Source organism: Ranitomeya imitator, chromosome 1, assembly GCF_032444005.1.
Source record: "Ranitomeya imitator isolate aRanImi1 chromosome 1, aRanImi1.pri, whole genome shotgun sequence".
Taxonomy (NCBI): Eukaryota; Metazoa; Chordata; class Amphibia; order Anura; family Dendrobatidae; genus Ranitomeya; species Ranitomeya imitator.
In genome coordinates this window covers 635588965-635615146 of record NC_091282.1, presented here as the reverse complement: position 1 = coordinate 635615146, position 26182 = coordinate 635588965, and the positions used below count along the sequence as shown (strand labels likewise).

The window sequence follows — 26182 nt, the reverse complement described above, 5'->3', positions numbered from 1 at the left end:
TATTACGTACAGTGGTATACCCCAATAGGTGGCCACACAAACAATACGTACAGTGGTATACCTCAATAGGTGGCCACACAAACCAAACATACAGTGGTATACCCCAATAGGTGGCCACACAAATAATATGTACAGTTGTATACCTCAATAGGTGGCCACACAAATATTACGTACAGTGGTATACCTCAATAGGTGGCCACACAAATAATATGTACAGTTGTATACCTCAATAGGTGGCCACACAAATAATACGTACAGTGGTATACCTCAACAGGTGGCCACACAAATAATACGTACAGTTGTATACCTCAGTAGGTGGCCACACAATATGTACAGTGGTATACCTCAATAGGTGGCCACACAAATAATACGTACAGTGGTATACCTCAATAGGTGGCCACACAAATAATATGTACAGTTGTATACCTCAATAGGTGGCCACACAAACAATACGTACAGTGGTATACCTCAATAGGTGGCCACACAATTTACAAATACTAGTAAATGAGGAACAGAAGCAGAAAATACTATATACCCCACAATTATGCAAGCATATATTCTCATAAATATATAGACTGTCACAAGACAAATACTAGGCTAACACACAAAGATGTGCTGAAAATTATTATCAAAGAGAATATCTCTATATTAGGCACTATGTATATTACATAAAAAATGCCTATATAAATGACAAATCATATACATTGGTAATAAAGTGTGTGAGTGCAGAGGTTTAAAGATAATGTGACTATAGTAGTCTCCACAATTAGTACACACACAGAAAGCAACCTCCTGACAAAGCCTACAGTAGGCTTTATGTGATCTACTATATGAGCGGTTTATATCAGCATAGATGACTATTAGATGTTGTATAAATCTAAGGGGTACCGTTTCCTCTTGTAAAGATCGTCACCTTGGCATATGGAGACTGTAAGGCCTTGCAATGCTCCCGTGGGAATATGACTAAGCAAGTAGCAAATTTTAAATTGGCACTTTGAACAAGAAGATAACGTACCCCTACTTTGCCCTAAAGAGGGGTAAAATTCCTGAAACGCGTTTGCAAATGGAGTTTCTTTTTTGACGTCTTAGCCTAAGTCATGTTGTAATCCCCTTTACAGACACTAGTGTTCTCTGTGCAGAGGCTACTGCCATTTCTGCCATGAATCATTGCTGATCTTATTACAGTAATTGGCTCTTTTTATTGTTTATTTTTTTGTACTTCTGCATTATTAGAGGCTTGTGTTGTAATATTTTATGACTGGGTTGTGAGTAATATATCTGCTTACTCAGTTTTTACAAAGTTTTGTCCAAAAAAAGACAGGGAGTGACCACCTTGTATGTTGACATTTCCTATTTGAGTTCCACTTTTCTATCTTGCCCGCACGCGAGGTGGGGCAAATGGGACATGTGACAGTTCTTTGAGAAGAGGTTCAAAATTTCTACATAATGACGTCAAATACTTTAAAAACACTATACTAAGGATTATATAAGTGATTTGGATAAATAACCATCAGCTAGTTCATCTCAGAAGGGAATAGACCTAAAAGGGAATCATCCGTAAGTATGGATGTCTGCTGTTGAGTCTCATGGGTCGTTTTGTCACTTGGCCTACGCTACAACTTGACCAACCTTGACCAACAAGTTTAGGCTTGTATTTTACTATTTTCAGATTGTGGAAAGTCAGAAACATTGCCACATATAAATCAAAGCATCTCGAAGATGACTCAGACAGTAGACGTGCTTTTCTCATTTCTGTCATTCCTTTTGTGCTTAAATCTGTTGCCCATCATCCATCATTTATGGAAGTGATATTTTTAAGGCTTCTTCCTTAGGGTTATGTCATTCACTGTAAGGGATTCAAGCACATGTTGTTTTCAAACCAACAACTAGGAGAAATTTCTGATCAACCTACATACTGCATTTTCCCTGTGATAAAAGTCATGCCAACTCTTGCACATGACTCTCTCAATTATCGCAGGGTGGGTTATGGACTGTGGAAAACTGGAGAGAACCCCGCAGCTATATGTGGTGAACCTTGATGAGCCCCAACAAGTTTTAATTATTGATATTAAAGCATATTCTTTTAGGTCTTTTTTTGATTTTTTTTGGTTTGAGCCCCAACAATCCTAAGATATGGTAAAATAAGATCCTACAGGATCGTTCGTGAAATAAAGCTATAACAGTAGTGTTGGCTTTTCAGGAACCTCTTTGTTATTTTTCATATCACAGTAGCGATGATGTATGGGAAGAAATGGCTCCTTAACTCTCCAGAAAGATGTAGCTGAGGTGAAGAGAAAGAGACATCTGTCAGCGTTTCGCTCATTATTTTGTGAAATATTTCCAATATCTACAGTAGAGTTACATACGTGGTCTCCTCACTGCAGTGCCAAATAGGGGACAAGGAGAATATCATTCTCTCGAGTAGTTTGAGTCCCGAAAGTAAAGACTCCACTTTTCGCACTTATATTTTCAATATACCCTAAATGTAAAATTTAGCATTTTATTGTTGCCCTTGGGAGTAGCTCAATCTTATCATGTGTCCTCGGACCAGAATAGTTTGAGAACACCTCTACTAGAATGGATTGTAGTCCTGAATTTTGGGATGATTGTAAAGTCCCTTATAAGTAATCCTGTCTTTTCTTTATTTCCATAGGATGTCAAGTTTACAATCCTTGTTTCTTCACCTGTTGATCCTTCATCTTTGCCATGGGAATGAAAAAGTGAGTTTGAGGAGGACACGAGATGATTCCCTCGCCCAAAATTTGTCATCAAGGCAGTAGTGATGCTCAGTTTATGTTTAGTGGTGTTTCCTATTGATTCTCCAAATTTCTTAAAGATTATCAGGTTAGGTCACCAATGTATGATCATGAGGTGGTGGGAGACCCTTGGCAGACCCACAAATCAGCTTTTTACGCCTCCTAGCAGATATACACAGTTCATGGAGCTCCATGTTTTGCAGCTGCTTCAAGGTACTGAAGATCAGTTTTACATCCCACCACTGCCAGAGGTGATAACAGATGATGTCGGGTGCTGGAGCCTCACTAATCTTATATGACTTAAAGGAATACTATTAAGAGGGGAAGGCTATGCTCACACATTACATTTTTGCTGCATTTTTTTCTGCAGGCACCCTACTCTCTTGGCAGTAAAGAAACTGCTGACACAAAGCAGGTTTTGCTGCGTTTTTCAGGATCCCAAAGTTCAGCTTTGTTCCCACCAAAGAAGCATGAACACAGGTCACCAGTGCAAGACATATGTGAAACCATAAAACCAATTAGGAGAAAAGGGCAATTTGATCACATTATTTAGTGTAAAAAGATTTTTATGTCTGAATAATAGTGACTATTAGTGATTCATGTGAACAAAAAAGTACACGAGTTCATGAAAAAATACACAATTACAAATGTAACAGAGGGGCGAGGTGAATTGGTCAGGAATAGTTTACCTGAGACATTGGCAGAGCATTGAGTTTATTGGACACTGTATACTTTCACACTTTGAAGGGTCAGCCCTTGAGTTGGACAGGTATTGTTCAATCTCACTCCTTGGTCGGCCAATGTTTACTTCACATATTTCACTAATTTAATTAAACTGTACTAATCCTAACTGCCATTCTCAGGTGAGGAGACCAAGACATTATGGTTTAAACTTGAGAAAATCATAAAAGTAAATGGGTTTCACATACTGCTGTACATGCGTTTGTTTGTTTTTTACTAAAAACCCAGAAAACTTGATATCTGTGGTTTTTGCTGCCATATTACTGCGTTTTTGCACTTATTGTTTTCAGTGAGAGAAAAAAAGCTACAACGATGCAGGAAGAAGTGACATGCTGCAGTTTTCAAAACGCAGCAGTTTTTGAATTCAGTCAGGAAAGAAAAACAGTGTGGGTGCATGAGACTTCTGGACTCTCATAGCTTTTGCTGGTACTGTAAAACGCAAATTAAAATTTGCATTAAATAATGCAGCAAAAACGCAGCGTGTGACCATAGCCTAATACTCAGTGGTATACTGCATCTGAAAACATTCTTGTTTCCTTCCTTGTCTTTTAGATATCTTCATTTTAATATTGGCCATAGATTAGTTGGTCGCTTTAGCATGGTAGTACCCATAGGTTGGCTGATATCTTCAGTCCAGGAGTGCCGAAAGATTTGTTGGTATCTCCAATTTAGCAGTTCTCATAGCTTAAAGCGGTGGTGAAGTTTTGTATAATTTTTTTTATGTTTTTGGCTCTTTATTTCTGAGTCCTGGGACCCTCTCAAATTGCTTAAAAGATCTCTTAGAAGTGCGTTAGTGCCCAACTTCTGCCTGAGAACGTACAGCACAGCATAGAACAAATGCAAGGGAAAGCTTATAACTTACTACTGATTCCATATTCCACAGGTGGCTGTCAGTTGTTACCTGGCAGCTCTAAAATGTCTACCACAAACAGGCTTGGTGCAAGCTACTCTGCTTCCCAGAACCCTGGGTTTGCCATGGCTTTCACCCTTTAACCCCTATAGAGGGATCTGGATTTACACATGGGTCCTTTGGCTAGAGCCACAGAGTCAGCTGCTGTTCGGTGGAGTAAGCTGGCAAGAAGAATAGACAGATAGCCGGGTCAAATCCAAAAGGTACAAAATCATCAAGTAGGAGAACTCAGTAAATAAGCCAAGGTCAAAACAGGAAAACACTATACTAAACTGTACTAAACTGGAGCAGAAAACACAGACCTAAACCAAGGAAGCACAAAGCTATATCTGGCAGCTTCTCCACCTGGACAGCACACACACCAATACTGCCAGACTAGACGGCACTGTAGATCCCAGCCACCCAAATCTAAGTGGCTGATCAGAGCCTGTGCTGTCCAGAGCTTCTGGTTCCAACACATTTTCTATCACCAGCACAACCCGCAGAATGAATACGATTGTGTCTGGCGACAGAAGCAGACGTCGCAGGATTAAGTCCTGGTGGAGATTTGATAGTGCTCAGGCAGAAACTGGGCACTCTTGTCATTTTAGCTATGCAATTCTAAGAGATGTTAGATCGGTTGGGTCTTAGGACCCAGACACTTACCGATCTGCTCAGAATTAAGGGGCCTAAAACATTTATAAAAAATTTACTCTTTAATGGGTAGTTTTAGACTAGTAATACTCATCTTCAGTTTTAGTACTTCCCATAGATTAGGTACAAAGATAAATATTTTTCCTGTATCATAGATTAGTTGGTAATTTTAGTCTTTTAGTTGCCAATTATTAATTGGTCGTCATCAGTAGGCGACAGTCGTTCATTTTTTCACATTAATATACACTCTGCACCTTATCTTGACTGAAAAAAAACAGGAACAGAAATTTTTGCAAATTTATTAAAAAAGAAAAACTGAAATATCACATGGTCATAAGTATTCAGACCCTTTTCTCAGACACTCATATTTAAGTCACATGCTGTCCATTTCCTTGCGATCCTCCTTGAAGTGGTTCTACTCCTTCATTGGAGGCCAGCTGTGTTTAATTATACTAATAGGACTTGATTTGGAAAGGCACACACCTGTCTATATAAGACCTCACAGCTCACAGTGCACGTGAAGCCAAATGAGAATCATGAGGTCAAAGGAACGAGCTCACAGACAGAATTATGGCAAGGCACACATCTGGTCAAGGTTACAACAGAATTTCTGCAGTACTCAAGGTTCCTAAGAGCACAGTGGCCTTCATAATCCTTAAATGGAAGACGTTTTGGACCACCAGAATTCTTCCTAGACCTGGCCGTCCAGCCAAACTGAGCAATCATGGGAAAAGAGCCCTGGTGAGAGAGGTAAAGAAGAACCCCAAGATCACTGCGGCTGAGCTCCAGAGATGCAGTAGGGAGATGGGAGAAAGTTCCACAATGTCAACTATCACCGCAGCCCTCCACCAGTCGGGCCTTTATGGCATAGTGGCCTGACGCCAGCCTCTCCTCAGTCCAATACATATGAAAGCCCACATAGTTTGCTAAAAAACACATGAAGGACTCCCAGACTATGAGAAATAAGATTATCTGGTCTGATGAGACGAAGATAGACCTTTTTGGTGATAATTCTAAGCGCTATGTGTGGAGACAACCAGGCACTGCTCATCACCTGCCCAATATAATCCCAAAAGTGAAACATGGTGGTGGTAGCATTATGCTATGGGGGTGTTTTTCAGCTGCAGGGACAGGATGACTGGTTGTCATTGAAGGAAACATGAATGCGGCCAAGTACAGAGATATCCTGGATGAAAACCTCTTACAGAGTGCTCTGGATTTCAAACTTGGCCAAAGGTTCACCTTCCAACATGACAATGACCCCAAGCACACAGTTAAAATATCAAAAGAGTGGCTTCAGGACAACTCTGTGACCACTCTTGACTGGCCCAGCCAGAACCCTGACCTAAACCCAACTGAGCATCTCTGGAAAGACCTGAAAATGGCTGTCCACCAACGTTCACCATCCAACCTAATGGAACTGGAGAGGGTCTGCAAGGAAGAATGGCAGGGGATCCTCAAATCAAGGTGTGAAAAACTTGTTGCATAAGTCCCAAGAAGTCTCATGGCTGTACTAGCTCAAAGGGTGCTTCTACTCAATACTGAGAATACTTATGACCAAGTGATATTTTAATTTTTCTTTTTTAATAAATTTGCAAAAATTACTACATTCCTGATTTTTTCAGTCAAGATGGGGTGCAGAGTATACACTAATGTGAAAAAAATGAACTTTTGTTGAATTTGCCAAATGGCTGCAATGAAACAAAGAGTGAAAAATTTAAAGGGGTCTGAATAATTTCCGTACCCACTGTATATATATATATACATATATATATATATATCTATAATCGTCTAAGGGGTACTTCCTTCTGTTTGTCTGTCTGTCTGTTTGTCTGTCTGTCACGGAAATCCCGCGTCTGATTGGTCGCGACCGGCAGGGCACAGTCCCGCCGCAAATTCGTCCCTTCCTTCTCTCTGTCAGTGTCCCCTCCAGTCAGCGCTCACACAGGGTTAATGGCTATGTTACACCGCGTTATGCCGCGGTGTAACACAGTCCGTTAACGCTGCTATTAACCCTGTGTGACCAACTTTTTGCCTATGCAGCATCAATAGTAAAAAGATCTAATATTAAAAATAATAAACAAAATAAAAAATCATTATATTCTCACCTTCCGTCGCCTTTCCCGCTGCTCCTCACGACACTCCGGTCCATGTGGTCACGAGACCACTATGTCATCATCTCGCGAGACCGCAATGCATTCTTGGGATTGGAGCGTCGCGAGGAGCATCGGTAAATGCCTGGGCTGGATCCGGGGGCCGACGGAAGGTGAGTATATAACTATTTTTTATTTTAATTCTTTTTTTTAACAGGAATATGGTGCCCACATTGCTATAAACTACGTGGGCTGTGTTAGATACTGCATGGGCTGTGTTATATACTACGTCTCTGTGCTATATACTACGTGGCTGTGGTATATATTATGTGGATAGGCAATATACTACATCGCTATGCTCTATACTACATGGCCTGTGTTATATACTGCATGGGCTGTGTTATATACTACGTGGCTGTGCTATATACTATGTGGCTATGCAATATATTACGTGGCTGTGCAATATATTACGTGGCTGTGCAATATACTACGTGGCTGGGCAATATACTACGTGGGCTGTGTTATATACTGCATGGGCTGTGATATATACTGCGTGGGCTGTGTTATATACTACATCTCTGTGCTATATACTACGTGGCTGTTGTATATATTACGTGGCTGGGCAATATACTACATCGCTGTGCTCTATACTGCATGGTCTGTGTTATATACTGCATGGGCTGTGTTATATACTACGTCTCTGTGCTATATACTACGTGGGCTGTGCTATATACTACGTGGCTGTGCAATATATTACGTGGCTGTGCAATATATTATGTGGCTGGGCAATATACTACGTGCCTGTGCTATATACTAGGGGGGCTGTGCTATATACTACGTGGCTGGGTAATATACTACGTGGGCTGTGCTATATACTACGTGGGCTGTGTTATATACTACGTGGGCTGTGTTATATACTACGTGGGCTGTATGCTACTTGGCTGTGGTATATTTCTCTGCTGTATCTGCGCATCATGAATCGGGGTATGTGTTAAAGAGGGGGACCGCTGAAACTCTTTCACCCAGGGCCCTCAAAAACCTGGAGCAGGCCCTGGCTTCACTGATTATTCGCGGCCAGGCATGACCAATCAGCGACAGGCGCAGTCCGGCCACGAATTGGCGCAGAATTTGAACCACGCTTCGCTAATTGGTCGCTCCCGGCCGGCCGAATCCTGTGTATTCTGAAAACTTCATAAATAAACTACATGCATATTCTAGAATACCCGATGCATTAGAATCGGGCCACCATCTAGTATATATATCTAATATATAAAGCTGAATGTGTGTGTGTATGTGTGTGTGTGTGTGTGTGTGTGTATGTATGTATGTCCGGGATTGGCATCTGCACCATCGCAGCTACAGCCACAAAATTTTGCACAGTCACACGTCTGGACCCCGAGAGCGTCATAGGCTATGTTGTGAGGCGAAATTTTAACCCCGCGCATTCCAATTCACCAAACAATTTTGCCCCTATCTACATAATGGGGAAAAAAGTGAAAGGAAAAGTGTTGGAGGCGTCGCAGCTACAGACACAAAATTTTGCACAGTCACACGTCTGGACCCTGAGAGCATCATAGGCTATGTTGTGAGGTGAAATTTTAACCCTGTGCTTTCCAATTCACCAAACAATTTTGCCCCTATCTACATAATGGGGGAAAAGTGAAAGGAAAAGTGTTGGAGGCGTCGCAGCTACAGCCACAAAATTTTGCACAGTCACATGTCTGGACCCCGAGAGCGTCATAGGCTATGTTGTGAGGTGAAATTTTAACCCCGCGCTTTCCAATTCACCAAACAATTTTGCCCCTATTTACATAATGGGAAAAAATGAAAGGAAAAGTGTAGGAGGCAAATTGACAGCTGCCAGATGTGAACAAGGGGGACTTAAAGAATGAGAGCGATGGCGCCAAAGAGTATATACCGTACAGTTGCTAAGGTGGGGCCCAGACATGGGATACTCACCACACACGGGGATATGAACACACACACAAAATGCGCCACACACTACCACGTGCTTGAACACATATTACCCTCAGCACACATTTCACCACAAATACACCAACCTCGCCACATAAAAGTCGAAACACAAAAGTCGCCGCTCAAAACTCGCCACGCGCAGAACTCGCCACATGCAAAAACTAGGCTCTTGGAAAACTCGCCACAAGTGCAAAACTCACCTCATGGAAAACTCGCCACACGCAAAAGTTGCACACGCGGAAAAATTGCCACATGCACAAAAGTTGCAACACATGCAAAAGTTGCCTCACACAAAACTTGCACATACTCAAAAGGCACCACACATAAAACTCACCACGCGCAAAACTTGCCATGCGCAAAACTTGCTGCACACAACTTGCTACACTAACCTGTCACATGCAACTCGACACACAAAAAGTTGCTACACGCATGTTGCCACACAAAACTCATCTCACAAAAGTCGCTACATGCATGTCGCCACACGCAACTCAACACACACAACTTGACAAACGAAACTCACCCTAAAACACACACAAGTCTGGTATTATCCTTCAAAAATAAAAATCTGATTAATAAGCAGACAAACTACAACAAATGTACCATATAGGAAATACGGCAGCTGTCAGTCACATGACCTGTCTATTATGTGTATGTGTGAGCTAATATATACTGCCAGGGGGAGGGCTTCCTGTTGGCTGGGGATTTATCAGGCTGCCAATTTAGCTTACAAATACTGAGGTAAAAATACTGAGCAAATAATGTGTGAACGAGGTCTAATACAGGAGGAGATGACACACAGGTATATACTATATACAGGGGAGATGACACACAGATATATACTATATACAGGAGAGATGACACACAGGTATATACTATATAGAGGAGATGACATACAGGTACATATATATACAGGAGGAGATGACATACAGGTATATACTATATACAGGAGGAGATGACACACAGGTATATACTATATACAGGAGCAGATGACCTACAGGTATATACTATATACAGGAGGAGATGACATACAGGTATATGCTATATATAGAAGATGACATGCAGGTATATACTATATACAGGAGGAGATGACACACAGATATATACTGTATATAGAAGGAGATGACATTCAGGTATATACTATATATAGGGGAGATGACACACAGCAGGTATATACTATATACAGGGGAGATGACATACAGGTATATACTATATACAGGAGATGACATACAGATGTATACTATATATAAGGGAGATGACAAACATGTATATACTGAGGTGATGAGGTGAAAATGAGAGGTGTGAGGTGAAAATGAAAAGGTGTGAGTGCAAAATGAGAGGAGTGAGGAAAAATAGTGGAGTGATCAGAAAATGACAGATGTGAGGTTGAAATGACAAGTGTTAGGGGGGAATGAGAGGAGTGAGGGAGAAAATGAGAGGTGTGAGGGAGAAAATGAGAGATGTGAGGGGGAAAATGAAAGATGTGATTGGGAAAATGAGAGGCGTGATGGGAAAATAAGAGAAGTGAGGTGCTATTAATTAGTTAGTTACCACAGATATTTACTATGCCCAGGCAACGCCGGGCTCTTCAGTTAGTATATATATATATATATATACAGTATATATTAGGGTATATTGCCTAAAACCCTGCAGCCTTGGTCATGGTGGAATGTAGTTCCTGAAGACCTGCCAAATTCCAGGCATTCGGTGGTTGGCCTTTGTCCCTCTTCTTATACAGATGCTGTGTTACACTTATTGATGGGTCTTTAGATGCTCGGCTTATTACATCTCTTAACCCCCCCACCTCCACCTCCCTCCCCAGCAGGAAACCTCATTGTACTTAAAGCTTGACAAGTCATGCATTGGCGATGAGGTTGGAGCGGAGAAACAACTTCTCCTTGTTTCTGTTTAGGGAACGGTTGGTTTGTTAGATGAATATACACAATGACTACAGTTTTAGGTCATCCTAACCCCTGCTGTGCTAAGGGATAAACCTGAATATATGCATTTAATGTGGTCCTATGTCAAAGACATATGGAACAAAGTATGTCCCACTGATCCCTCAAGAGCGTATGGATGTCTTAAAAAAGTTTACCAAGGTGTCATCCCAAAAAATATGTTTTTTTTTCTCAATGAATTTAAAATATTAGTCAAAAAGCAATTAGTTAAATGTTGGCAATGGACAGTGTTCTATTTTTTTAAGTAAGCTTTATTTTTTAGGGATGGGGAATTATATTTTTATTTATTTACATACTTTTGCTCCGATTCAAAATTCTGGCGTAAAAAGCTTTGAAAAGTCACACCATTTCTGACCAAGTCGGCAGAGTTGGATCAGAATAGAGACATGGCAGGGTATGATGACCCATGCTTGTCAAATTCAGGACAAGGGGTGCCTCAAGTCTTACTCCACTTACCAACTGGAGTAAGATTTGTGGCAAGGCACACTTGTAGGCGCAGGTCACTTTGCACCTTGACAATTTCATTAAGAGACTTTCTCCTCATACTCCATATATCCCCCTCATCAAGACCGGCATGAGAAATGGCAGTCTTGATGAATCAGGGTCTTGTAGCTGCCATATATTAGACTACAATTGGCCAAACTCGCTGATATCCACAGGCTCCGCTGACAGTCTAATATGCATGGGGGCTTCCGACTCTGCCCTGACATCGTCTCATAAGAATCCATCATGTCTTATTGTGGTCTGCAGATACTTTTGTTGTTAGCAAGGTAAGCCAGTTGGGAGAGCTAGCTGCCTGCTGAACGATTGGCTGAAACATCTATCTATGAAACTCCTTAGACCAGGTTCACACTGGATACTGGTGTTACTGTTTTGGCACTGGCAGTGTGATGACTATTAATTTCTCATTGTAGTTTTTGCCATGAACCCCAAGGATTGTAGGCAACCTTGGCCTGACTAAAGTTGAGTATAACTGGTATATTTTCCATCACCCTACTACAAATCCAAGCTCAACCAACAGTCCAAATGTATTCAGTGGGAAGGACATTACCAGACATTTAGCTTGCAGGAGGACAAAGAGATGAGGCATGTTGAAATTTAACATGCCCGATACTTTTTTCTTTCTATTGTTGAGTGAGGGAGAGTCTGTGGACCCCCATACATATAAGATAGTTGTCCGTATCCTGCAGAAAGCAACCAGTTCTGAAAAAATGTACAGTAACTGATATGTATACACAACTTAAACCCCACAGGACTCTGAGAATTACTGTTAGGATATAATCTCAGCATGGCCAAAAACAGGCCATAAAAACAAAGAAAGGTGAAATCTTAAAAAAATCTAATAAAAAAAAAATATTTCATGTCCTCATACCATAGCACACAAGTTAAGGCACATGATTTATGGCTCCACCATCTACACAACATATGATTGAATCCAGAATACTTTGGTCTTTTTCATAGTTAACTTTTGACACTTGATACCGCTACTCTTTTATCTTGGGCTTTGATGGTTTCTGCTCATGCCATGAGAAGACAAACTGGTCAACCTGCCCTTGTGATCATTCTTTGGTTGATGGACTAGTAAAACTGATGTTGTCATCCCAACGCCCCAGGACTTCGGTAACCTGACTCATATTATAGACTATCGAATGGTTTTCATTGCCATAAGACTCTGTAACATGCAGGAACCATTAGCCGCTCTAAATACCAGTAAATTACTCCTTCACATCAAAGGGCTGAAGGTCTGTATTGTGTGATCCATTGGAGGTTTTCTTGAAGGTCTTAAGGTACCGTTACACTAAACGACTTACCAACGATCACGACCAGCGATACTACCTGGCCGTGATCGTTGGTAAGTCGTTGTGTGGTCGCTGGGGAGCTGTCACACAGACAGCTCTCTCCAGAGACCAACGATCAGGGGAAAGACTTCGGCATCGTTGAAACTGTCTTCAACGATGCCGAAGTCCCCCTGCAGCACCCGGGTAACCAGGGTGAACATCGGGTTACTAAGTGCAGGGCCGCACTTAGTAACCCGATATTTACCCTGGTTACCATTGTAAAAGTAAAAAAAAAAAAACACTACATACTCACATTCCGATGTCTGTCACGTCCCCCGCCGTCAGCTTCCCTGCACTGACTGTGTCAGCGCCGGCCGTAAAGCAGAGCACAGCGGTGACGTCACCACAGTGCTCTGCTTTACGGCCGGCACTGACAGTCAGTGCAGGGAAGCTGACGCCGGAGGACGTGACAGACATCGGAAAGTGAGTATATACTATTTTTTTTTTTTTTACTTTTACAATGGTAACCAGGGTAAATATCAGGTTACTAAGTGCGGCCCTGCACTTAGTAACCCGATATTTACCCTGGTTACAAGTGAACACATCGCTGGATCGGCGTCACACACGCCGATCCAGCGATGATAGCGGGTGATCAGCGACCAAAAAAAGGTCCTGATCATTCCCCAGCGACCAACGATCTCCCAGCAGAGGCCTGATCGTTGGTCGCTGTCACACATAACGAGATCGTTAGCGGGATCGTTGCTACGTGACAAAAAGCATGACGTTGCAACGATATCGTTAACAAAATCGTTATGTGTGAAGGTACCTTTAGATGTAGAAAGTGGGAATAGGTATTAGATCTGTTACAAGTTTTATATGAGTTCATGATCAAAGAACGTCTCATAGTCTGGACAACCTTAATGAGTTTTGTAAAGGCTAAAAGATCCTTGTTGGTAGCAGTAGAGTGGCGGCTGTCAATTAAAAACTAGCTCTCGGTCTTAGTAGTGTATATTTTGGGATCATAGCACAAAATTAAGTAAAAGGGGTCTGGAAAAGGGGTATGGTCCTTACTAGGAGCAAAAAGTGTCTTCAAAGATTTCTGGAAGACCTAATGCGGCGCCCCAGGGTCCTGATCGTCGCAGTGTATTGCTTTCCTCTCGGGGAGAGTTATGCTACGCTTGGAGGCAAAGAAGGATAACTGCATCCAGGTATCACAGGCATGCAACACATTTCACACTCCAGACCACCAGGGGGAGCTTCTGCTCCTATTTATTAGGTCACTCCCTATATATATATATATATATATATATATATATATATATATATAACGGGTAGTCTGTAGTCTGTAGGGAAAGTTAGTTAGTTCCAGACAGGACTTCTGGCAGAACGTTCCAGACCTGAGTCTGAGGTGGAGAGGGTCCAAAGGAGCTGTGCATGCCCTCAGAGCTGCAGCTCCCAGAAAGAGACATTCAGAAGGCAGAACTGTATTGCAGCGAGCATGAAGGAAGTCATAGCAAAGAAGAGGATACCAGAAGGGGACCAGCCCTACACAGGCTGCCTCCTTCTGAGGTGCAGAATCCCGGTGGCCGGAACACTGTGGGAGTAAGGACCTTTATACTTTGCTCCAGAGACCGACAGGACAGCTAATTGCAAGTTACCTGTCCGCCTTACACCCAGGAGGCACGGTAGCAACCCTCAGAGGCTGGGGCGTGCTAGAGTCCCTATAAACAGCCTCAAGCCACCAGTCATACGGGTTTGTCCTATCCGACTATGGGGGACAGAGAGAAAGACATCACATCTGTGAGACCCTTATGTGAAGCCATAGGCAGTAAGGAACTACACCACTGCAGCGCGAGGGAAGGCTACTGATTTCCACCTGGACAAGGGGACTCTGGACTTGCCTCCAAACCGGCCGGACTCTGCCTGCCCTGTGATCTGGTGTCCTGGACCGTGGATGCTGAAGTCTTCAGTAAAGGTATACTTGACCTGTGGGTAGGTATACCATCTAGCTGCCATAACATCACCCCAGCGGACCCCCTTAAAGCACCATCGGTCACCCTGACCGAATACCACAGGTGGCATCACAAACATTCCCCTTAAAGACCTTTCCCCTTTACACGGACGTCCCAGGGCCACGGACCGGGTCAGCCACCGTGACATCCCCCTGTGAACCGTAGGACCCGGTACCGAGTACCCCACGGCCCCATGGGAGCGATCCACTAACATGTCCATTCGTTTTATGTAGAGCATATTAATTTTAATGAAGACTGTGTAATGCATAGTGTCTCCTGTGGTGGTGCTGTAGGGAAATCTAAATCTTGCAAAGTAATACCACAGATCATATCTGATCGCTGTGAGCCTTGAGACCTTTGTGTAACCTTTTTCACTGAAGATGTCTGAATATGCTGTCTTTGTGTTTTTTTAATACCTCCGTTATGAGGGAACCATGCTTCACTGCAGATGAAAAGCTAGTAATGTTATCCCTACCAAAGCAGCTGTGGGCAGGTAGTGCTTATTTCTTTTACTGACATGTTATGGATTCTAATCTGTTGATATGTTCTTCGGGGTCTGAATGCTGGGTAAAACCACCAAGGACAGTGAAGTAACCGTCTTTTGTAGTTGTCACGCAGTATTGACTAGAAATGGCCAAACATTGGGTTGTCTAGTTTAGAAGACCCATTTATGCAATGGGATTCATCATCTATTGAGCAGAGTTGAGAGACATAATAAACAGTATCTCTCGCTGTGGAGGAACTGTCCCATCGCAGAAAACTGATTGATTTGAATAGGCACTGTGTAATTCTCAACTTCTCCTGTGGTGGCACTACAGGAACACCGAACCCTTACTGGTGGGGTTCTCCAAAGATCTCATCTGATCATTGGAATTCACTAGGAATGGGACACTTTTTTTGACCATATTATTGTCACTGGAGATGAGCGAATCTTTTCAAATTCACAAGCTTTGCCAAATTTTTCCAGAAAATAAGCCTCAATAAAACTCCAAAGTTTCCAAATGCCTGGAAAAAAAACAAAATCCGAGATAAGACATAATACGCTAACACCCTAAATAGCAATAGTGCATGAAGATAATACATGGTGCTTAGTTAGCATAATTTTGATTAAAAAAAACGTAGAAGCCATTCCACCTCATCAAGATGACCCTATTCAGAACGGCCGTAACCTCTAGTATTAAAACCTTATCATATGTCAATTGATGTACATGTGGATAAGGGCTGAGGACTAAAGGTACCTTCACACTGAGCAACTTTCCAACGAGAACGACAGTGATCTGTGACGTTGCAGCGTCCTGGATAGCGATCTTGTTGTGTTTGACACGCAGCAGCGATCTGGATCCCGCTGTGCCATCGCTGGTCGGAGCTAGAAGTCCGGAACTTTATTTGGTCGTCAGGTCGGCGTGATTCGTCATGTTTGACAGCAAAAGCAACGATGCCAGCAAAGTTTTTTCATGGAGCGAACAACCAGCGAGAACGATAAGTACGTCACTGGATCGCTCCTGCATCGTTCTGCTGTTGCCGTGTTTGACGCCTCCTAGCGACCTAAACAGCGACGCTGCAGCGATCGGCTCGTTGTCTATATCGCTGCAGCGTCGCTTAATGTGACGGTACCTTTAGACCCGGCTAATGGACACCCAGCCATGGAGAGCTATATGAATGTAATGTCCAGCTCAAAGAAAAGGGAGGCCGCACTTTTATTTGCACAGAGTGCGAAAAAAACCAAACCTAAAGAGATGAACTGTTATATAAGTTGGTGTGCACGCAGTTATAAAATAGCAGGCACCAAAACTCCCCCGCCTCTAACCACCTTCTCCACTTACCAAATAAATGACACGAAACACATGGTGTGAAGAAAAAAGGCCGCGGTTTCTCAAAATTAAATATATTAAACCACTAAATAACAATAAAATTCATTACTCCATAGACAATAAAACCATCCAGTCTCCGCCCAGAAAGCTGGGTTAGCAACATCTAATAAATACCGCAACAACGTTAACTTAGAAAGGGCGGGCAGTGGTAATTAAGATACCGGCTGCTGTAACTTCTTCTGACAGGAATGCAGTGCTTAAGAAGTTCTCCTTGGCGCCAAAATCTGCTAACCAATCAGACTCCTGTTGCTCATTTCTGCCTGTCACCTGAGGACTAGAAGAACCAATCACCAACAGGTGAATACCATTAACATAACAAATCAAAGCAGGGGGAGATATGAATAAACCTTAAGGGTGTGTGCACACGTAGAATGGTCCACTGCGGATTTTTCCGCAGCGGATTTTATAAATCTGCAGGGCAAAAACGCTGTGTTTTTGCTGCAGATTTATCGCGGATTTACTGCAGTTTTTTTGCGGATTTCACTGCCGTATTACAACTGTGGTTTTCTATTGGAGCAGTTGTAAAACCGCTGCGGAATCCGCAGAAAGAAGTGACATGCTGCGCAATGTAAACCGCTGCGCTTCCGTGCATTTTTTTCACAGCATATGCACAGCGTTTTCTGTTTCCCATAGGTTTACATTGAAATGTAAACTCATGGGAAACTGCTGCTGACCCGCAGCTGCGGAAACGCTGCGGATCCGCAGCAATATCCGCATCATATGCACATAGCCTAAACATTGAGAGAACTAAGGGAACATACCAAAACTGAACTCTAATCCAATTAGCCAATAGAAAACATGGGGGAGCTGGTGCTGAAATCCCATGAAGCCCCCACGCTATTTGCTCTAAATGGGGGCTTGTACATGGGATAACTCCCCCGCCTCTTAAAACCTTCCCCACTTACCAAATAAATGACACGAAAGCTGGGCAAGCACCCACACGCCAAGCATGCCTCAAGCAAGCTTGGCCCCCAAACCACCACAGCCTCCTCAATCAAACTGGCCAAACTCGTATTAAATATGTCCAACCCAATTTCTGAGCGATGCACACCATCCTTCATATATAGACCTACCTCAAAACCCTGCTAAATCCTTATGTCTATATGAGACTGCACCGAGCGAAAACAAAAACTTTGCCATACTTCGATTAAGACGTTTGCGAATTTTATCCATAAAACGCCATTCATTGCAGGACCAAATAAGGCGAGGAACTATCTCCGAGAAGCACAAAACGCAACGGGAAATAAACTTCAGGAAATAAAAAATAAAAAACTCCTTTGCATAGATCCCAACAAAGAAAGCAGTGGTACTCTGGTGACATAAATGTGGATACCTTTCTCAAAAGCCTGTATTTATGGGTAGGTAGGATCGTGCTGTAATTAAAACCACCACATGTTGAAGGGCAGAGTGCTCGGTTAGAGAGCTAATATACAAATGACAAAAGACTGACTGGCACTTCCAAGCTAATGTTAACAGGTTCATACTAGGAGCAGCCACCTCCATATACAATATACAAAAAAAAGTTGCACTCTGTCATGCTAAAGCATATAGACATGGAATATATGAAATACTAGATGGTGGCCCGATTCTAACACATCGGGTATTCTAGAATATGCATGTCCATGTAGTATATTGCCCAGCCACGTAGTATATTGCCCAGTCACGTAGTATATTGCCCAGCCACGTAGTATATTGCCCAGCCACGTAGTATATTGCCCAGCCACATAGTATATTGCCCAGCCACGTAGTATATTGCCCAGTCACGTAGTATATTGCCCAGCCAACGTATTATATTGCCCAGTCACGTAGTATATTGCCCAGTCACGTAGTATATTGCCCAGCCACATAGTATATAGCAGAGCTATGTAGTATATTGCCCAGCCCACGTAGTATATTGCCCAGCCACGTAGTATATTGCCCAGGCACGTAGTATATTGCCCAGCCACATAGTATATTGCCCAGCCCACGTATTATATTGCCCAGTCACGTAGTATATTGCCCAGTCACGTAGTATATTGCCCAGTCACGTAGTATATTGGCCAGCCACGTAGTATATTGCCCAGCCACATAGTATATAGCAGAGCTATGTAGTATATTGCCCAGCCCACGTAGTATATTGCCCAGCCACATAGTATATTGCCCAGGCACGTAGTATATTGCCCAGCCACATAGTATATTGCACAGCGACGGAGTATACAGCACAGAGCCACGTAGTATAGAGACTTAAAAAAAACCAAAACATATACTCACCTTCCGAAGGCCCATTGAAATCCTGCTATACTCACCATCCGCCGCCTTTCACGCTCCTCGCGACGTTCCCGGGACCGCTCCATTGCAAGCGGCAGCTTCCGGTCCCAGGGCTGGTGTGAGCAGGACCTATGATGACGTCGCGGTCACATGACTGTGACGTCACGGCAGGTCCTTGTCGCACACCAGCCCTGGGACCGTAGCTGCTGCTTGCAATGGAACGGTCCCGGGAGCGTGGCGAGGAGTGCGAAAGGCGGCGGAAAGTGAGTATAGAAGGTTTTTTTTATTATTATTATTTTTAACATGACATATTTTTACTATTGATGCTGCATAGGCAGCATCAATAGTAAATAGTTGGGGACACTGTTATGTTTGCTAATGACAGGTGTTATGAAGGCAATCCAGAAACACAGTGTGCTTAGCGATCAGAGCGCACACAGTGATCTGACAAATACCCAAAAATACAAGAACGAGCTCTGAGACGTGGAAACTCTGTAGACTGCACACCTGATCCTATCCTAAACACAACTAAAAGCGGCTGTGGATTGCGCCTAACAACTACCTAGGCAACTCGGCACAGCCTAAGAAACTAGCTAGCCTGAAGATAGAAAAATAGGCCTGACTTGCCCCAGAGAAATTCCCCAAAGGAAAAGGCAGCCCCCCACATATAATGACTGTGAGTAAGATGAAAAGACAAAACGTAGGGATGAAATAGATTCAGCAAAGTGGGGCCCGATATTCTAGGACAGAGCGAGGACAGTAAAGCGAACTTTGCAGTCTACAAAAAACCCTAAAGCAAAACCACGCAAAGGGGGCAAAAAAAACCCCACCGTACCGAACTAACGGCACGGCGGTACACCCTTTGCGTCTCAGAGCTTCCAGCAAAACAAAAGACAAGCTGGACAGAAAAAAAGCAACAAAAAAGCAAAAGGCACTTAGCTATAAAGAGCAGCAGGTCACAGGAACAATCAGGAGAAGCTCAGATCCAACACTGAAACATTGACAAGGAGCAAGGATAGCAGCATCAGGCGGAGTTAAGTAATGAAGCAGTTAACGAGCTCACCAGAACACCTGAGGGAGGAAGCTCAGAAGCTGCAGTACCACTTGTGACCACAGGAGTGAATTCAGCCACAGAATTCACAACAGTACCCCCCCCTTGAGGAGGGGTCACCGAACCCTCACCAGAGCCCCCAGGCCGACCAGGATGAGCCGCATGAAAGGCACGAACAAGATCGGAAGCATGAACATCAGAGGCAAAAACCCAGGAATTATCTTCCTGAGCATAACCCTTCCATTTAACCAGATACTGGAGTTTCCGTCTAGAAACACGAGAATCCAAAATCTTCTCCACAATATACTCCAATTCCCCCTCCACCAAAACCGGGGCAGGAGGCTCAACAGATGGAACCATAGGTGCCACGTATCTCCGCAACAACGACCTATGGAATACATTATGTATGGAAAAGGAGTCTGGGAGGGTCAAACGAAAAGACACAGGATTGAGAACCTCAGAAATCCTATACGGACCAATAAAACGAGGTTTAAATTTAGGAGAGGAAACCTTCATAGGAATATGACGAGAAGATAACCAAACCAGATCCCCAACACGAAGTCGGGGACCCACACGGCGTCTGCGATTAGCGAAAAGTTGAGCTTTCTCCTGGGACAAGATCAAATTGTCCACTACCTGAGTCCAGATCTGCTGCAACCTATCCACCACAGAATCCACACCAGGACAGTCCGAAGACTCAACCTGTCCTGAAGAGAAACGAGGATGGAACCCAGAATTGCAAAAAAATGGAGAAACCAAGGTAGCCGAGCTGGCCCGATTATTAAGGGCGAACTCAGCCAACGGCAAAAAGGACACCCAATCATCCTGGTCTGCAGAAACAAAACATCTCAGATATGTTTCCAAGGTCTGATTGGTTCGTTCGGTCTGGCCATTAGTCTGAGGATGGAAAGCCGAGGAAAAGGATAGGTCAATGCCCATCCTACCACAAAAGGCTCGCCAAAACCTTGAAACAAACTGGGAACCTCTGTCAGAAACAATATTCTCAGGAATGCCATGCAACCGAACCACATGCTGAAAGAACAAAGGTACCAAATCAGAGGAGGAAGGCAATTTAGCCAAGGGCACCAGATGGACCATTTTAGAAAAGCGATCACAGACCACCCAAATGACTGACATCTTTTGAGAAACGGGAAGGTCAGAAATGAAATCCATCGAAATATGTGTCCAAGGCCTCTTTGGGACCGGCAAGGGCAAAAGCAACCCACTGGCACGAGAACAGCAGGGCTTAGCCCTAGCACAAATCCCACAGGACTGCACAAAAGTATGTACATCCCGTGACAGAGATGGCCACCAGAAGGATCTAGCCACTAACTCTCTGGTACCAAAGATTCCAGGATGACCAGCCAACACCGAACAATGAAGTTCAGAGATAAGTTTATTAGTCCACCTATCAGGGACGAACAGTTTCTCTGCTGGACAACGATCAGGTTTATTCGCCTGAAATTTTTGCAGCACCCGCCGCAAATCAGGGGAGATGGCAGACACAATGACTCCTTCCTTGAGGATACCCGCTGGCTCAGATAAACCCGGAGAGTCGGGCACAAAACTCCTAGACAGAGCATCCGCCTTCACATTTTTAGAGCCTGGAAGGTACGAAATCACAAAGTCGAAGCGGGCAAAAAATAACGACCAACGGGCCTGTCTAGGATTCAAGCGCTTGGCAGACTCGAGATAAGTCAAGTTCTTATGATCAGTCAATACCACCACGCGATGCTTAGCTCCTTCAAGCCAATGACGCCACTCCTCGAATGCCCACTTCATGGCCAGCAACTCTCGATTGCCCACATCATAATTACGCTCAGCGGGCGAAAACTTCCTGGAAAAGAAAGCACATGGTTTCATCACTGAGCAATCAGAACCTCTCTGTGACAAAACCGCCCCTGCTCCAATCTCAGAAGCATCAACCTCGACCTGGAACGGAAGAGAAACATCTGGCTGACACAACACAGGGGCAGAACAAAAACGACGCTTCAACTCCTGAAAAGCTTCCACAGCAGCAGAAGACCAATTAACCAAATCAGCACCCTTCTTGGTCAAATCGGTCAATGGTTTGGCAATGCTAGAAAAATTACAGATGAAGCGACGATAAAAATTAGCAAAGCCCAGGAACTTTTGCAGACTTTTCAGAGATGTCGGCTGAATCCAATCCTGGATGGCTTGGACCTTAACTGGATCCATCTCGATAGTAGAAGGGGTAAAGATGAACCCTAAAAATGAAACTTTCTGCACACCGAAGAGACACTTTGATCCCTTCACAAACAAAGAGTTAGCACGCAGGACCTGAAAAACCATTCTGACCTGCTTCACATGAGACTCCCAATCATCTGAGAAGATCAAAATGTCATCCAAGTAAACAATCAGGAATTTATCCAGATACTCACGGAAGATGTCATGCATAAAAGACTGAAACACAGATGGAGCATTGGCAAGTCCGAACGGCATCACTAGATACTCAAAATGACCCTCGGGCGTATTGATTGCAGTTTTCCATTCATCTCCTTGCCTGATTCTCACCAGATTATACGCACCACGAAGATCTATCTTAGTGAACCAACTAGCCCCCTTAATCCGAGCAAACAAGTCAGATAACAATGGCAAGGGATACTGAAATTTAACAGTGATCTTATTAAGAAGGCGGTAATCAATACACGGTCTCAGCGAACCATCCTTTTTGGCTACAAAGAAGAACCCTGCTCCCAGTGGTGATGACGATGGGCGAATATGTCCCTTCTCCAGGGATTCCTTCACATAACTGCGCATAGCGGCGTGTTCGGGCACGGATAAATTAAATAATCGACCTTTAGGGAATTTACTACCAGGAATCAAATTGATAGCACAATCACAATCCCTATGCGGAGGTAGAGCATCGGACTTGGGCTCTTCAAATACATCCTGATAATCAGACAAGAACTCTGGGACCTCAGACGGGGTGGATGACGAAATCGACAAAAATGGAACATCACCATGTACCCCCTGACAACCCCAGCTGGATACCGACATGGAATTCCAATCCAATACTGGATTATGGGTATGTAGCCATGGCAACCCCAACACGACCACATCATGCAGATTATGCAACACCAGAAAGCGAATAACTTCCTGATGTGCAGGAGCCATGCACATGGTCAGCTGGGCCCAGTATTGAGGTTTATTCTTGGCCAAAGGTGTAGCATCAATTCCTCTCAATGGAATAGGACACCGCAAAGGCTCCAAGAAAAACCCACAACGTTTAGCATAATCCAAATCCATCAGATTCAGGGCAGCGCCCGAATCCACAAACGCCATGACAGAAAACGACGACAAAGAGCATATCAAGGTAATGGACAGAAGGAATTTGGACTGTACAGTACCAATGACGGCAGACCTAGCGGACCGCTTAGTGCGCTTAGGACAATCAGAAATAGCATGAGTGGAATCACCACAGTAGAAACACAGACCATTCAGACGTCTGTATTCCTGCCGTTCAACTCTAGTCATAGTCCTATCGCACTGCATAGGCTCAGGTTTAACCTCAGGCAGTACCGCCAAATGGTGCACAGATTTACGCTCGCGCAAGCGTCGACCGATCTGAATGGCCAAAGACAAAGACTCATTCAAACCAGCAGGCATAGGAAATCCCACCATGACATCCTTAAGAGCCTCAGAGAGACCCTTTCTGAACAAAGCTGCCAGCGCAGATTCATTCCACTGAGTGAGTACTGACCATTTCCTAAATTTCTGACAATATACTTCTATATCATCCTGACCCTGGCACAAAGCCAGCAAATTTTCTCAGCCTGATCCACTGAATTAGGCTCATCGTACAGCAATCCGAGCGCCAGGAAAAACGCATCGACACTACTCAATGCAGGGTCTCCTGGCGCAAGAGAAAATGCCCAGTCTTGAGGGTCGCCGCGCAAAAAAGAAATAATAATCAAAACCTGTTGAATAGGATTACCAGAAGAATGAGGTTTCAAGGCCAGAAATAGCTTACAATTATTTTTGAAACTTAGAAACTTAGTTCTATCTCCAAAAAACAAATCAGGAATAGGAATTCTTGGTTCTAACATAGATTTCTGATCAATAGTATCTTGAATTTTTTGTACATTTATAACGAGATTATCCATTGAAGAGCACAGACCCTGAATATCCATGTCCACACCTGTGTCCAGAATCACCCAAATGTCTAGGGGAAAAAAAAAATGAACACAGAGCAGAAAAAAAAAAAAAAAATGATGTCAGAACTTCTTCTTTCCCTCTATTGAGAATCATTAGTTTGGCTCCTTGTACTGTTATGTTTGCTAATGACAGGTGTTATGAAGGCAATCCAGAAACACAGTGTGCTTAGCGATCAGAGCGCACACAGTGATCTGACAAATACCCAAAAATACAAGAACGAGCTCTGAGACGTGGAAACTCTGTAGACTGCACACCTGATCCTATCCTAAACACAACTAAAAGCGGCTGTGGATTGCGCCTAACAACTACCTAGGCAACTCGGCACAGCCTAAGAAACTAGCTAGCCTGAAGATAGAAAAATAGGCCTGACTTGCCCCAGAGAAATTCCCCAAAGGAAAAGGCAGCCCCCCACATATAATGACTGTGAGTAAGATGAAAAGACAAAACGTAGGGATGAAATAGATTCAGCAAAGTGGGGCCCGATATTCTAGGACAGAGCGAGGACAGTAAAGCGAACTTTGCAGTCTACAAAAAACCCTAAAGCAAAACCACGCAAAGGGGGCAAAAAAAACCCCACCGTACCGAACTAACGGCACGGCGGTACACCCTTTGCGTCTCAGAGCTTCCAGCAAAACAAAAGACAAGCTGGACAGAAAAAAAGCAACAAAAAAGCAAAAGGCACTTAGCTATAAAGAGCAGCAGGTCACAGGAACAATCAGGAGAAGCTCAGATCCAACACTGAAACATTGACAAGGAGCAAGGATAGCAGCATCAGGCGGAGTTAAGTAATGAAGCAGTTAACGAGCTCACCAGAACACCTGAGGGAGGAAGCTCAGAAGCTGCAGTACCACTTGTGACCACAGGAGTGAATTCAGCCACAGAATTCACAACAGGACACACAGGGTTAATAGCAGCGGTAACGGAGTGCGTTACACCGCGGGCCGTTACCGCTGCCATTAACCCTGTGTGAGCGGTGAGTGGAGGGGATTACGGAGTGGGCGCCAGGCAGTGAGTGCAGGGGAGTAGGGGAGGGACTAATCGGACTGTGGCTGCCGCTGATTGGTCGCGGCAGCCATGACAGGCAGCTGCCGAGACCAATCAGCGAATGAATAACCGTGGCAGAAGGACAGACAGACAGACGGAAGTGACCCTTAGACAATTATGTATATAGATAAATTGCAATACTGCTCTGGATAATAAGAAATAATTGAGACGCTTAGCACATAATTCGTGGATACCTCTCTCAAAAGCCTGCATTTATGGGTAGATACGGTTTTGAGAGAGGTATCCACATTTACCCAGGAGAGAAGTATTCACACTAGACACGTAGGATCCCAGCAGCGTGGGACCACCTTGTTTTTGGTTGCTGGGCAGGCATGAATTGGCCAAATTATGTGCTAAGCGTCTCAATTTCTTCTTACTATCCAGAGCAGTATTGCTATTCATATTTCATATATTCCATGTCTACATGCTTTACCACTACAGAGTGCAACTTTTTTTGTATAGTGACATGCAATATGATAGTGGCTAGTTATTGTGAGGAAGCCCACCAAAGTCATTTGATCCTTCTCTGCCTGATGTAATCTTCTGCAATATAAAAAAGTGGTGGTGGCCAGTTTAGGCAATTTGCACATAGTGAATCAGAAATTTAGCACATTCCTAAAAATTTATTCTGAATTAAATTTGTTTTAAATCAATTTGCTCATCTGCAATGTTTCCCCTTGTAACTAGTAGCATGCATTATTGGAAGACATCGCACGTGATGTTTGGGGTGGCTCTAGTACACACTTTGCATTCAGAGTCGCAATCAGAATTTTGCCTCTCTAATTTGCTGCCAAATGAAGATGTTACATTTATCTGTTGCCCTGTGGGTGCAGGGTCTAGATTGTCTTCAGATGGCAGCACATGATGTATGGCTGACCGTAATAGAGCTTCTGCTGTCAGGAATCCCAGTGACAGCACATACCATTGTTACATGGGAG

General features: G+C 43.6%; 1 protein-coding gene across 2 annotated transcripts in view; it reads left to right on the top strand.

Moving 5' to 3' along the window:
• Positions 1-26182, top strand: part of ADAMTSL4 (ADAMTS like 4) — a 186169-nt gene that overhangs the window by 30601 nt on the left and 129386 nt on the right. For both annotated transcript variants that reach the window (XM_069727043.1, XM_069727052.1), the window contains exon 2: positions 2654-2720. In XM_069727043.1, the coding sequence (XP_069583144.1) occupies positions 2655-2720 (66 nt within the window). In that variant the 5' untranslated portion in view covers position 2654. The remainder of the gene's footprint in view (positions 1-2653; positions 2721-26182) is intronic.